This window comes from Kogia breviceps, chromosome 3 (assembly GCF_026419965.1).
Source record: "Kogia breviceps isolate mKogBre1 chromosome 3, mKogBre1 haplotype 1, whole genome shotgun sequence".
In the NCBI taxonomy this organism is placed as follows: domain Eukaryota; kingdom Metazoa; phylum Chordata; class Mammalia; order Artiodactyla; family Physeteridae; genus Kogia; species Kogia breviceps.
The window spans coordinates 82,392,002-82,406,408 of record NC_081312.1 but is presented as its reverse complement, the minus strand read 5'-3'; the positions used below and the strand labels follow the sequence as shown (position 1 = coordinate 82,406,408).

At 41.6% G+C, this 14,407-nt stretch overlaps 1 protein-coding gene across 1 annotated transcript in view; it reads right to left on the bottom strand.

Moving 5' to 3' along the window:
• Positions 1-6,328, bottom strand: part of SPRED1 (sprouty related EVH1 domain containing 1) — a 122,291-nt gene extending 115,963 nt beyond the window's left edge. The window contains exon 1 of the mRNA XM_059056961.2: positions 5,140-6,328. Coding sequence (XP_058912944.1) covers positions 5,140-5,171 — 32 coding nt within the window. The 5' untranslated portion in view covers positions 5,172-6,328. The remainder of the gene's footprint in view (positions 1-5,139) is intronic.
• Positions 6,329-14,407: the final 8,079 nt, after the last annotated feature.

Here is a 14,407-nt window from a genome sequence, read left to right as displayed (position 1 = left end):
CAGAAAAGATGTTGGGTCCTAATCCCCAGTACCACAGAATGTGACCTTATTTGGAAAGAGGGTCACTGCAGATGTAGTTAGCTAAGAGAAGGTCATACTGGAGTGGAGTGTGCTCCTAATCCAGTAGTGTCCTTATGAGAAGATGGGCATGACACACACATGGTACTCTGGTATGGCAGCCCTAGGAAACTAATACAGTTGCTGTCACAAGTACCTCTGATGCTGCTATGCTTTGCTGGTATTTTCTTCAATTATGAAAGTAAACAAGTTTCAGTTAGAGATTAGTAAAAATACTCTGAATTCTAAGACTCAATGTCTAAATCAATTTAACACCTCAGTCTGAGATCCATTACTAATGAACTATGTGTTTTAGCAAAAATAATGAACTATGTTTAAACAAAACTATACCAATAGGTTTGTTTGGTTTCCATTTCAAACCATTCTGAGTGCCACAAAAACAACATCTTGGGGATTTGTAATAACTTTGGTACTGGACTCTAAAATGAGATGCAGCTATGACATATAACTTAAGATAAACAGCAAATTAAACTTAAATGTTAAAGAATGAAAAAATTCATTGTCTGAGTTAATTTGTTACACTGAATAAATGTGAAATTATCCTTTAGTATTAGATTAACATGATTTGTATGAATACCAAATGAGAAGATTTACTTTTGACACTTCTAGGCCAGTAAGTAAAGTATGAGGGCTGGTATCTTGTTAATATATTCCTCTCAGAACTACTCAAGTTGATGTTTAAGCCCAATCGCCTTTTGTCTACTAATTCATCCAGAGACCATATTTATTTAAAAGAAAAAAAAAAAGAGCACTACAAAGTTCTCCATCTGTGATGTATATATATTATAAAAGACACATGGCTATTAAATTAAGCTCAAAATGAGAAAGTCTTAAAAGATTATGAATGCACCGTTTCCAAATTTATCTTGTTTCTTCAAAATTCATGCTTCTACTTCATAATACTTCAAGATCTCTACTGGAAGTCTTTCATTTGCTTAAATATGTCAAAAATCAACAATCTAATAAAATTGACCAATTAACAAATATGTATGTTACAAGTCTAGTGACTTGCAATGTGTTCATCACTGTATTACTTTAGGATAATTTAGCACAAGAAGGGCCCATAATGATGCTTAGTTCAAATTCCTTGATTTACAAGTGAGCAAACTGAGGGCCACAAAGGCTGTCACTTGCCCGGAATCATAGAATAAATTAGTGACAGTGAGGACAGAAATGCATCTCCCAATTCCGAGTCCAATGTTCTTTATATTATACCATACTGCATAAAAGTTGGTAAGAGTTAAATAAATTATCTGCAGATGCCTTTTGTATGATCATTTTAATTCTGCTTATATTTAAAAACAGTCCAATTGCCCCAAAACAACCTAACAAGATTTTGAAAAATCAATTTTATTTTATTATCCATCACATTTTAAAAGTAGGAACATGATCTCACTTCCACCTTCAAAATTGGCAAAATTTTTTTCAAAGAGAACTGGACAGACATTTCAAGGAATAAGCACTCTCACACACTGTTTCTTTTCTAGAGGGCAATTTAGCAGAAAAAAATACAACTTAAAATTTGCATCTTTTACTCCACTACTAGACTATTTCAAGGAAAAACTAATAAATTTGGATGAAGACAGAACTCAGGATCAAATGCAGCATTGTTCAGAAATAAGAGATATAGTAGACTGATTAAAACTAATATATGTTATACAGTGAATATAATGTAGGCATTAAAAATTATGTTTTAGGAAATATTTAATGACACAGGAAAATGTTCACAATATATTAAGGTATGATAGTACCTACTATGCAATTCTACTCTGCTGAAGCTACATGTATATACATAAATTACATAATACATGTGTAAAGCATTTACCACATATTTTTATTCTTGGCACACAGTAAAAATCCAATAAATGAGTATGATTCATCATCAACATCACAGAAAAGGTAAAGTTTGATTATATATCAAATGTTAAGACTTATTAAATAAATAAATATTTGTTTAATAAATAATTACTTACTTTAAAGACCATTTTGTACATTATTTGAAATGAACTACTACTCTTGCATGGAGGGATTTTTTTTTTTAATGGCACTTTTAATGCAGTTCAGTTCCTACTGAAGGTTAGAGAAGAAAAGCAGACTTTCACCAACCCTTCCCCAAGTTTGGCACTGCATAAGACAAAGTGTTATAGACTTATAATATGATCCTTCAGTAATTCTTGATTAATTATATACCCACAGTCAACCTCTGAGAACTATTTCTCTCTCTACACAGAACTCTAATTTCAAATAAGCATGTACTACAGGATTTCAAAATGAGGCCTCTAAAGGCCTTACTGGATTTTACCACAATGGCTATCTAGAAAAGGTTAACAGTTTGCCAAGATATTGGTGATTTTCACTCTTTTTAAAGGTTGAAATCAGGTGGAAAAACATTCGAGTGCTAAGAACAGTCTCTAAGTAAATACCTATTGATTGTGGATTTAAAAAAAGAGAGAAAAGCAAAAGGAAAAAATAAACATAAGGCCCAAATAAAATCCATATTACAGGGCAGTTTTAAACTATGCTAAGGCTTTAAGGGCATCTACAATAATATATCTCTTGTTTCTTCATAATATGTATGACTGAATATAATAAATTGCCATTTCAAAACATTACTATATATATGAAAGATGAAATATGTAAGTTATCGGGATAAAGTCTACATTCTGAAGAAGTTCACTCTTTTTGGTTTAGCTCTTACACAAACAATGCAGGCCATAATAAAACTGATTATCAAATGAACACATCACTTTCTAAAATAAAAAAAATTTTTAAATAACACCTCCAAGAGTTTGTCCCCATGAAGAGTTAACATCTCATGGCAAAAAATTATACGCTAAAACGTATTATTCTTGACCTACCAAAATTAACATAACGAAGCCCCTAGTAGGGAAAAATTTACTAATAAACCAGGATAAATTTGTGAAAACAAAATTCTAAAAGTCTGGGTGAGTGAGCGAATTTCCAAATTGTTCCATACTAAATACATTAAAAAAAAATTTTTTTTAAGGCAATCCTCCCAGTAAATACTACCCTTAGGTGTTTCAAATATCAAAATCTTTGGACTTAAACCACCAGGAATATTTATTCATTTTTAGTGTAAAAGTGGTATCATCCACTGATAATTACTACACCAAAAAACCTGTACTCTCAATTTGTCCATGACAAGTATTTGGAAAAGAGCTCACTTAAAAACTGTATTTCACAGGTGTATCAATTCACATTCCCATATTAGCGTTTCTAATTAGCTGCACCCAAAAAGGAGGTATTCAATATTTTACTTTAAATATAGTAATTTGTCTTCTCCCATCTCCAAAACAGAACTTGACATTTTAATCCAGGCTACTTTCTTAAAAGAAGACGGCAGCAAAAATTATCGTCATTCTGTTCGGATTTTTAGCAGTTTTTCTCCTAACTAAGCGCTGAGATAGTTCTTGATCTCTCTCAAAGTAGGTCTAATCTGCGGAAGGCAGTGAGACAGTGTACTGCACTGTGAATGGACAGCCAGGTATTTTATGAATGGAGGCGATCACGTGATCCCAGCACCTCCCCGAACTGATATTTCCCACATAACTGTGTCAACATTCTGAGAACAGGGGTAGTTGTTTGTGTGGGCGTCTATTTTTGAATTTAACCTATAACTTCGAATTCTCCTTACTTTCTGAACTCAAAAATCTACATGAAGACAGACAGTTGAGCTTCGAATTTTTTTCTTGGGAAATCCTTTCAAGATGTCCAAGGTGATGGATGTTTAATTATTTTTTTATGAATGAAGAGTGTGCTATGCAAATGAGGGCGATTCACAAAAAGAGAGAGAACATGGCGGCCACTTCTGCTTCTAGACTGCACTGACACTGCAGCAATCCACCTTCTCCCACCCCCGCTCAACAGAAGAGTGTGTTGAGGGGTGGGGGGACGCTGCTTGGCATTTCTCAAGCTATTTTATGTTAAACAAGCCTAGGCCTTGGACTTTAAAGTTTTCTCAGAAAGGTCTGATTCGAGGAATGCACTTTACTTAAAGGAATGCGTCCTAGGACTAGTCCTAACTCACTTAACTATTTCCAACCCTCCGAAGATAAAACTTGAATTTAATTACAAGAAAACGGACACAAATATTCGCATGGAATTAAACCTCGTCTCAATAGGAAACTGTTGCCGCATCATTATTCCTCCAGTCAGCTGTTATGTTAAAGCAAAATATTTAAAAGGCAAAGTATTTCGTTTGGAAAACAGAAGGGCAGCCCAAATAAACAAAAACTTAAGCCGGGACGCTCTACAAGTTAATGAATGAAGTCATCAACATGTTCAGCAATGTAAACAGTGTTAAATCAACGTAAACGGTGTGTTTCAATATAGCTTATAGATAAAAATAGCCTGCAAAATTCTTTTATGCTCCTGATAAAGACAAATCCAGTATTCGCAAAGGCAAAATAGAATAGTTCAATACCTCCCACACTCCAGGTGTCCTTAATGCTATTAAATTATAAAAATGTTTCCCTCGCCCCATTTTTCACAAGAATCTTACAGGTCATAAGTTTAAAAAGGGCGGGGGGGGAGGAGGGAGGCTTAATCGGTATTTAAGAGTCACTGACTCATCGAATTAAGATTCAAGAGCAGTTTGCTGCAGGAGGTGCTCCCACACATTAGTTTCCAAGTGAAACAGCTATAAAGGAGTCTGGACGGATATTCAAGGTATGTTGACTGGTGTGCTAAAGTGAAAAAGGACAGGTCAGAGGTCTTCCAGGCACTAGGGTAATTTCTACCCCGACTCCTTCCAACTACATTATTCCATCTCATAGACATACAATTGCCATTCCAGCCCAACTCCAGCCCAACATTCAATACCTTCTCCCAGAAGAAAGCAACTAAATACTGGGGGTGGGGGTGGGGGTCGAGGGTTGCTGCCATTAAATAAAATGGCTAAGGAATCAAATGTTTTCTCCAGAACAAAATACACTCAAATCTCCGGGACTGCAAGCACCCAAGTCTCCGAGGGGGTCTGGGGAGGTGCAGAGGAAGAATGGGGGGTGGGGGGGAAGTAATCTAGATTTGTGAGGTGCTTACTCGTTGTCAGAAGTCGCCGTCTCCTCGCTCATCTTTCCCTCACCGTGATCCGATCTGGAGATGGAGGAGCAACAGCAGGCGGGGGGGCAGCAGCAGCACCGAGGGGCAGGAGGCAGCAGCGGCCGGGGGGGCGCGGGGGCAGCGGCTCAGGGGCCTCACCATGGTGGATGCCTCACCCGGAACGGTGCCCCCCCAGCCGGGAACCCCGGCCACCCCCGCAGGGGGGTGGCGGCGACAACCTCCGCCGTGGCGACCCCAGCGTCTTCCCCCGCCTCAGCGCCCAACCAAGAGATCCGATGAGGCCGGGGAGGATTGGGAGCAAAGGAAAAAAGGAAGGGGGCTGTGAAGGCAGCCTGGAGAGCTGCTCCTCCGGCCACTGGGGTGGAGCGCGGCGGGGTCCGGCCAGGAAGGAGCGAGCGGGCGGGCGGAGAACCCGGGAGCAGAGGCGGCGCTTCCCTCAGGGATGCGGCGAGGAGGAAGCAGGGCTCCGCTCGGTGGGGGCCGGCGGGGGGGTGCCGAGCCCAGGCTCCGGGCGGCGGCGGCGCGGTCCTGCCGGAGCCCACCCCACCATCTCCCGCCTCGCCGCCGGCTGCCCGCTCGGCCCCCGGCGGCGACCGGGCCGGTCCTTGGGGACTAGCAGAAGCGGGCGAGGGGCCTCACGGCGGCGGATTCCTCCAGACACGCTCCGGCCCGAAAGACTCCAGAGGGGGGAGGAGGGGGCGGCGGGGCGCGTGTGAGGCAGGGGCGAGCGAATCAATCGTCCGCAACCGGGCCGGAGAACAGCGGCGCGCCCGAGGGGCAGGGTCCCGAGAAGAGGCGGGAGAGCGAGGAGAGCGACCGCGAGGCCCCCACCAGCCAGTGCCCACCAGCAGCTCGGCGGGCCAGCTCCTCACGCTCGCCAGAGGGGAGCCGCTAGGGGGGCGGCGGAAGCGCTCACGCCGCCCGCTCCTTCCGCCGCCGCCGCCGCTGCCCGAACCGGGGGGCGCCCGCGGGAGAAGGAGGCGAAGTAGTCCCTGGTGATTTCTCCGGGACGCCGGCTTCCCGGAGGGCCAGAGCGGGTACGGGCTGGGCTTGCCGAGCGGGGTGCCCGGACTAAGAGGGCGTGTGGGTAGGAGGACTAAAAGCTTCGGCCTGCGGGCGAATCACTGCAACTCGAAGTCGTGTGCAGCATAGCAAGTTTCAGGAAAGTAGTTCCCTCCTCCCTTCATTTCCCAAATCGTTGTCGAGCCTCCGAGCGGGGAGGGGAGGAGGGAGGCGGAGGGATACGCAGGCACCGCGCTCATGTGCGTGCGCGCGCTCCAAACTCTTGGCACGCCGCGAAAGGGGGCGGGGGTGGGAGCTGCACGGGGAGCAGCTCAGAAGGTTGCATTGTTGCGGCGCGATGCTCCTCGTTACTAGCTTTGGAATATCCGGGTTGTTTGAACGGAGAGGCTAGAATGACAGTGTGCTCCAGAAAGAAACTGGAGGCTGCTCTGTTCTGGGTGTGTGTGTGTGTGTGTGTGTGTGTGTGTGTGTGTGTGTTTTCCTTGCAAAGAATGGAACTGGCATGAGTTCATCTTTAGTTGGTGGGGGTTGGAGAGAGGGACTGTACAAAGAGAGCTCCGCCTGCTGTCCCTCTGATTGCACTGCTGCAGTCTCCTAGCTGCGTGCACACAGAGACAGAGGGAGAGTGCGTGTGCGTGTGTGTGTGTGTGTGTGTGTGTGTGTGTGTGTTGGAGAGCGAGAAAGAGTTTTAATACCTTGGATTCTTACCGCGCAAGGGGTATGCTGTGCGGGGCATTCATCTCTGAAAGCTAGACTCGTTGTTAATGGAGAACGACTTCCATTGAGCCCTGGGTAGGCGCGTTACATGAATCTGGCGCAGCCAGAAGCACAGGAAATAACTCCCGCTGCGAGTGAGGTTGCATAACTATAGCGCAGAAGATGCCTCTGTGGCACGCACGAACTGCTCTAAACGGAGGCGGGACGATTATTCAATAGGCAGCTGCTGCGTTTGCATTGTTAGAGGACAATGTATGCATTCAGTTCAAAAGGTTTTTGTACAGAAACCTGCTGGGGTTGCGGGCCGGAGTCTAGGGTCTACGGGACCAGAAGACTCAGAGCTCCTGTCTCTGCAAATTCTATTATCTCTTCTTTACCTAGAAAGCCAGCCTATACATCATCAGGCCTGGCGGACTGAGTCCCAGGTTTCTGACGCATCTCCCGAGATATCAGTCTAGCTCTGTGTGCAGTGCTTGCTCTTCATTCTCAGGTTTGTGAGACCTGAGAATGAGGGTTCCTGCTTCTGCCACCTTGAGGGTTAGAACAATTCCTGAGGAAGAAGAAAGTGGGAGAACTCCCGAACGAGCCAGCACTCCTCTTTTGCCATCTCCAGAAAGTTTCAGGATTGCTGTTCTTGGGAGCTCTACACTAGCTTGTTAACAGTGTTTTGGACATAGTAGGTGTTTAATAAATGTTTGAGAAATAAATGAAGGAGTTTAGTCAGTCTGCCCCAAAAACCGTCCCGTTGATTTGCAAGGTTTCTTTATGTAACTCTTGCTTCCTGCCTCGCAGCAGAATTATCCTTTTTGAAAGCAAGGAAGGGGCAGTGTTGGTGAAAGGAAGAGGTAAGGGGATCCTCCATAGCCAGAGGTTACCTCTGTTACCTCTGAACCTGCGTTTTTGGTCTTGTTCCTGCAAAGAACTTGTAACTGGGAGTGTTGGTACTACCCTGCTCTCCTTCCAGTACTCACCACTTTGCCTGCTCAGATTTGAATCAAGTTCCATCAGTTGTAATTTGTGTTCTAGACAATTTGTGTTCCAGGCAAGTTACTTAAACTCTGTGCCTGTGTAAATGGGGATAATAGTACCTAACTCCTAGGACTGCTGTACTGATTAATGAGGTGATAATATACAGAAAGCACTTAGAACAGACTAGGAGCTCAATGTCTTGCTCTTACCATGATTTGGTAAAACGGAGGTAATAATAAACTCCATGACAAGGTGGTGGCAGTTGCTCTGAAGGTTCAATGTAAAGCATTCAGTAGCCTTGTTCATCCATTCAACAAATAACCATCAGTTTTCTTCCATATACCACTTTTGGTAGACACATGGTCCCTAGTAAGCCATCAATAAATCATAGCTCTCAGAGTTATTATGGGTAAGTAAGTACAAGGAAAGTTGGGTCACTTGCAAAGGGCTTTTCTTTTGAAGAAAATTCATATCTGTTTGAGGTTCAAGTGCATCAGGAAAAGTATCAATTACAAACTTTGAGAGAAGATAGGAAAACCATCTTGGCTGTCATGTGCAAGGCACTGTGCTGGCTACTTGTACACACACTGCTTACCTAAAGGGACAAGGTATGATCAACAGCTCGAATTGATGCTTTCCAAATTGCTCCCAGTCCCATGACCAAGACACAGTCACCATCCATTCACTGCCTTTGGTGTTCCCCAGGCCATTCTCAGGACAATTTTGTGCCCTTCTTTAAAGGGTGAATTTGTAGTGCTCTCCTCTCACCCAGTTGTTGAAGATCTTACCAACTTTAAAAGAAAAATTGTCTTTGAATGGCCAGAGCTCTTAGTCTTCTACCCTGAAACCATCAGAAATGGTCCTACAATGAAGCTCAGAGCCCAGGGGTCTTCTAGTCTGACTTTCTGTCAGCAGCTGCCTTGGTCTATCCCAGTGTCTGGACCTTAAGAGGTACAAGAGACATAACAACAATGCAATGTGTGTTATGTCTTATTTGGATCCTGATTTAAACAAGTATTTTTATTTATTTATTTATTTATTTATTTATTTTTTGCGGTACACGGGCCTCTCACTGTTGTGGCCTCTCCTGTTGCAGGGCACAGGCTCCGGACGCGCAGGCTCAGCGGCCATGGCTCACGGGCCCAGCCGCTCCATGGCATGTGGGATCTTCCCAGACCCGGGCACGAACCCACCCCCCCTGCATTGGCAGGCAGACTCTCAACCACTGTGCCACCAGGGAAGCCCTATTTTAAAATTTGAGGAGGAATCGGACTCCCTGACTTCAGACTATACTACAAAGCTATAGTAATCAAGACAATATGGTACTGGCACAAAAACAGAAATATAGATCAATGGAACAGGATAGAAAGCCCAGAGATAAACCCACGCACCTAAGGTCAACTAATCTGTGACAAAGGAGGCAAGGATATACAATGGAGAAACACTTTCTTCAATAAGTGATGCTGGGAAAACTGGACAGCTACATGTAAAAGAATGAAATTAGAATACTCCCTAACACCATACACAAAAATAAACTCAAAATGGATTAAAGACCTAAATGTAAGACTGAACACTATAAAACTCTTAGAGGAAAACATAGGAAGGACACTCTTTGACATAAATCACTGCAAGATCTTTTTTGACCCATCTCCTAGGGTAATGGAAATAAAAACAAAAATAAATAAATGGGGCCTAATGAAACTTAAAAGCTTTTGCACAGCAAAGGAAACTATAAACAAGAAGAAAAGGCAATCCTCAGAATGGGAGAAAATATTTGCACACAAATCAATGGACAAAGGATTAATCTCCAAAATATATAAACAGTTCATGCAGCTCAATATCAAAAAAAGAAACAACCCCATCAAAAAACAGGCAGAAGACCTAAATAGACATTTCTCCAAAGAAGACATACAGATGGCCAAGAGGCACATGAAAAGGTGCTCAACATCACTAGTTATTAGAGAAATGCAAAGCAAAACTACAATGAGGTATCACGTCACACCGGTTAGAATGGGCATCATCAGAAAATCTACAAATAAATGCTGGAGAGGGTGTGGAGAAAAGGGAACCCTCTTGCATTGTTGGTGGGAATGTAAATTGGTACAGCCACTATGAAGAACAGTATGGAGGTTCCTTAAAAAACTAAAAATAGAATTACCATATGACCCAGCAATCCCACTACTGGGCATATACCCAGAGAAAAACATAATTCAAAAAGACACATGCACCCCAATGTTCATTGCAGCACTATTTACAATAGCCAGGTCATGGAAGCAACCTAAGTGCCCATTGACAGACAAATGAATAAAGAAGATGTGGTACATCATATATACAATGGAATATTTCTCAGCCATAAAAAGGAACAAAATCGGGTCATTTGTAGAGACATGGATGGACCTAGAGACTTATATAGAGTGAAGTAAAAAGAAAAGAGGAAAAATAAGTAAAAAGAAAGAAAAACAAATATCATATATTAACACATATATGTGGAATTTAGAAAATTGGTACAGATGAACCAGTTTGCAAGGCAGAAATAAAGACACAGATGTAGAGAAAAAAACATATGGACACCAAGGGGGCAAAGCAGGGTGGGAGGAGGTGGGATGAATTGGGAGATTGGGATCGACATATATACACTAATATGTATAAAATAGATAACTAATAAGAACCTTCTGTATAGTACAGGAAACTCTACTTCACTTTGCTGTACAGTAGAAACTAACACAACATTGTAAAACAACTATACCCCAATTTTTAAAAAAAGAAAATAAAAAAAGGAAAAAAATCTATCTTACTCCTTAAAAAAAAATAAAATTTGAGATAATTGGAGAAACAAACACTAAGTGGAAATTGATGATTATAAAGAATTGGTGTTGTGAAAGTCCTTATCCTTCAGAAATACATACTGAAATATTTACAAATGAATGACATAATATCTAAGATTTGCTTCAAAATAATCCAGTGGGGTCAGGAGTGGAGAGAAGTAGGTAGGGATTTAGATGAAACAAGATTGGTTATTATGTACTATTTTATATATTTAAAAGTTTCCATAATAAAAAGGTTTTTTAAGTACACTGCAAGTACTGCTTTAATGCAGATTCCTAGGCGCCACTCCAGAGATTGTGATCAGCAGATCAGCAATGGGACCAAGAAATCTGCTTTTTCAGAGGCATGCTAGGTACTAGATCCTTCTTAGCCCTTCACAGGCTTCTCCCTCTTTCCTTGCAACTATTTGTGTCATTCCATCTCTGAACACATCCCTGAGAGCTCATTCCAGCAGAACACAAAAAAGTGCGGTCCAAAGTATATCACTAAGACTAAGGTAGGTACTGGTCAAGGCCAAAGGGCTGGTTTAGCTAGGGAAGGTAGATCCAATAAGACTTGATAAGCCACGTGAGAAGACATAGATCACAATTTCACCCAAGTTCCAACTTCATTCAGCTGGTATAGCTACCAGGGAGCACTCGTCAAGAAGGATTCTATGGCCATGTCAGGGGTCAGCAGGGCACGGGCCACTTGTATTTGCTCAGTTGTGTTTTCTCAGGTGGGTCTTAGGAAAGAGGCTGGTCACAATTGCTGGTGCTCACAGGTGGCTCTCAGTACTATTGTCCTCAGCTTTAGGAATTAGCCACAGCCACTTAAACTGTTATAGATGATTAATTATCAAAAGCATTCATGAACCAACAGCACAATTGCCAACTAGTTGCCAGTATAGGATGCCATGAAAATTAAGGTACAAGTGTGTTCTGGGTTCCATGTGTGTGTCAGACCAGGGTTCATAAGCATAGCAAAGGTAGCCTGTTTCCATGGAGGCACTGACAGACAGCATGTAGCACTCTAGGGCTTTCTCCCTCTTTCCAGACCACTTGGTCCATACTGATTATCTTTCTTATGTACTCAGAATTTGTCTTCACAAATTCTTTCTTTTTTTGCCTTCACTGTTTTATACTTGTATTGATAATCCTCTCTCTCTCTCTCTCTCTCTCTCTCTTCCTAATCAACTTTTTTGAGTTCATGTTTCTTTTAAGTGGCTTGAAGGCAGAGGCTGCATTTCATATTTTTTGCTGTTCTCTTTAGCAGTGGTTTCAAGTAATGGAGGCTTTTCAAGTATTATGCAAAGGCCTTATGTATGTATGAAAATGATGCTGTGTTGACTGACACTGTGATGGAAATCAGGAGTCCCTTCTGGCTTCCTATTGTGACTTCAACACTGCTGCAGTTCAGCATTTCACACACTCTGTCCCTTGCACTAATAAGCTCTCAGCAGATATTTGTATTCTTGGAAAGCCAAAAGGAGAGAGCCATGCCAACATTTGAGGTTCTAGAAGTACATAAAATATATGTACACATTTCCATTTCTAAACTTACTCAACATTACCCCTATCAGATGTTATTAAAATTTTATATTTTAAAACTCTAGTAATGTGTACCTAGATCAAAGGGGACTCTTTTTTCATGCTGAACTTTGTTTAATGAATGTTTTGGGTTTTTTGTTTGTTTGTTTTTTTGTGTGTTTTTTTTTTTAGTGTAACCAGTCTCTTGGCTAATGAGCTCTGCCTCTCAGTGGAATTACTAAATGGTAACCATGTTTCTAAATAGTTTCCTTGCCTCTGGCATGAGTCTGTTTCTCCATCACTAGGGTTTCTATGTCCTTCCAAACTAATACAAAGTATAAAGGATAAGTATGCTATTTTATTTTTCTCCCGAAGGACTGCAATTGTTGCCCTGGTAGTATCCGGCGAGTTTACGTTTAATGCTATAACTGCCTTTTACAGGAAGTTTCCACAAGATTACAACCAGTACAAGGGAAATGAGCCGTCTGCGATTTCCTTTCTTTTCAGTATAATCTTAGCAGGGAGGATGCTTACCAGGCCCCACACTACTAAATAAAGCACTCCTCCCTTACCATCATTCTCCCAAATGGCTTTGGAATGCCCGTTCCTTGTAGGAACGGGCATGAAGGATTGAATATATGTTACATAATATTTCCAAGGTCATGTGCATGCAACACAAGTTCAGTACAACAAAAGAGTCTGACCAGTTCCTTGGATTCTGTTTTAAATATGGCATTTCACTTCCCTTTTAGTGAGTAATAAATAATTAGCCATTGCATAGGACTTTAAAACTTACAGTGTCCTTCAGGAACTTACCTTCCTAACACCCTTGCCCACTAGGCATTATCAACTCCAATTTACAGAGAGAATTAGAACTGAAGATCAGAGAGGTTAGGTGACTTGCCAGAGGTCACACATTAGTGAGGATGTAGCTAGAGGTGAAACTCAAATTTTCTCCTTCATGGGACTTCTCTGGATGTTCAGTGGTTAAGACTCTGTGCTTCCAATGCAGGGGATGGAGGTTCCATCCATGGTCGGGGAACTGAGATCCCACATGCCATCTGGCATGGCCAAAAACTTAAAAAATATATGTATATATTTCTCCTTCAAAAGCCCACGTAAGTGTGCGTTTGTGTGTATTATATGGATCTTTTCAAAGGCAGAATCCTTCGTGGGATATTCTTTCTATTTCAAGTCAGTATTACTGTAGATGATGACTTGGCAGGAGTACTCTCCTTTAGATAAAGGGAGTATTGAATTCCCTGACTGTTTTATCAACTGCCTTCTGTGGGCGTCAGGTAGTAAATTCTCATATACTATCAGTTCTCAGAATGTGATCTGAACACTTCTGGGGTCTCCTTTGCAGATTGGTAGCTAATTCTAGAGCCTTGATAGGAAAACTACTTCCACCAGAAGGCAAAAACATCTGATTGTCTTTTGGTGATCCCAGAAGCTTTGCTGATCATGGAAGCTACTAGCCATACATGGCTGTTTCCATTTAAATTAATTAAATCCAATAAGATTAAAAATTTACTCCTCAGTTATACTAGCTACATTTCAAGTACTCAATAGCCACAGATGGTTAGTGGCTACTATATTGGACAGTTCAGATAGAGAACATTTCTGTCATCACAGAAAGTTCTTTGGGGGCCCTTTAACATGCAGATGTACTACCTGTAACCAACACAGGTAGTTATCTTGTTATTAATATAGACATCCAGCAATAATTATGTTCTCAAATATGTTATTATTGGTTTGAACTGAGGCACTGTATTCCCTCTTTTCATCTTAATATGTCTTCATTTACAGCAGAAACGAACACATTGTAAAGCAATTGTACTCCAAATTAAAAAAAAAATGTCTTCATTGCCCTCAACTAAAGGTAAAAGGGAGGATAATTTCATAATTAAAGTCTTTGAGAAACCCACAGAAGATCTCTATATTGGGATCTCTCTATATTGGGAAGATCTCTATACTGATTCTTTGATCTGTTTCTTTTATAAAAATGCTTTAAATGCTCATGTTTAGTACCATAAATCCTTGCTACTCAAAGCAGCATAGCTCCACCTGGGAACTTGTTAGAAATGCAGACTCTTGGGCTCCACCCCAGCCCTACTGAATTCTACTTTGCATTTTAACAAGATCCCCAGGTAATTCATCTGCACACTAAAGCTTAAGAAGTCCTGCTGAAGATTTCTTTCTAA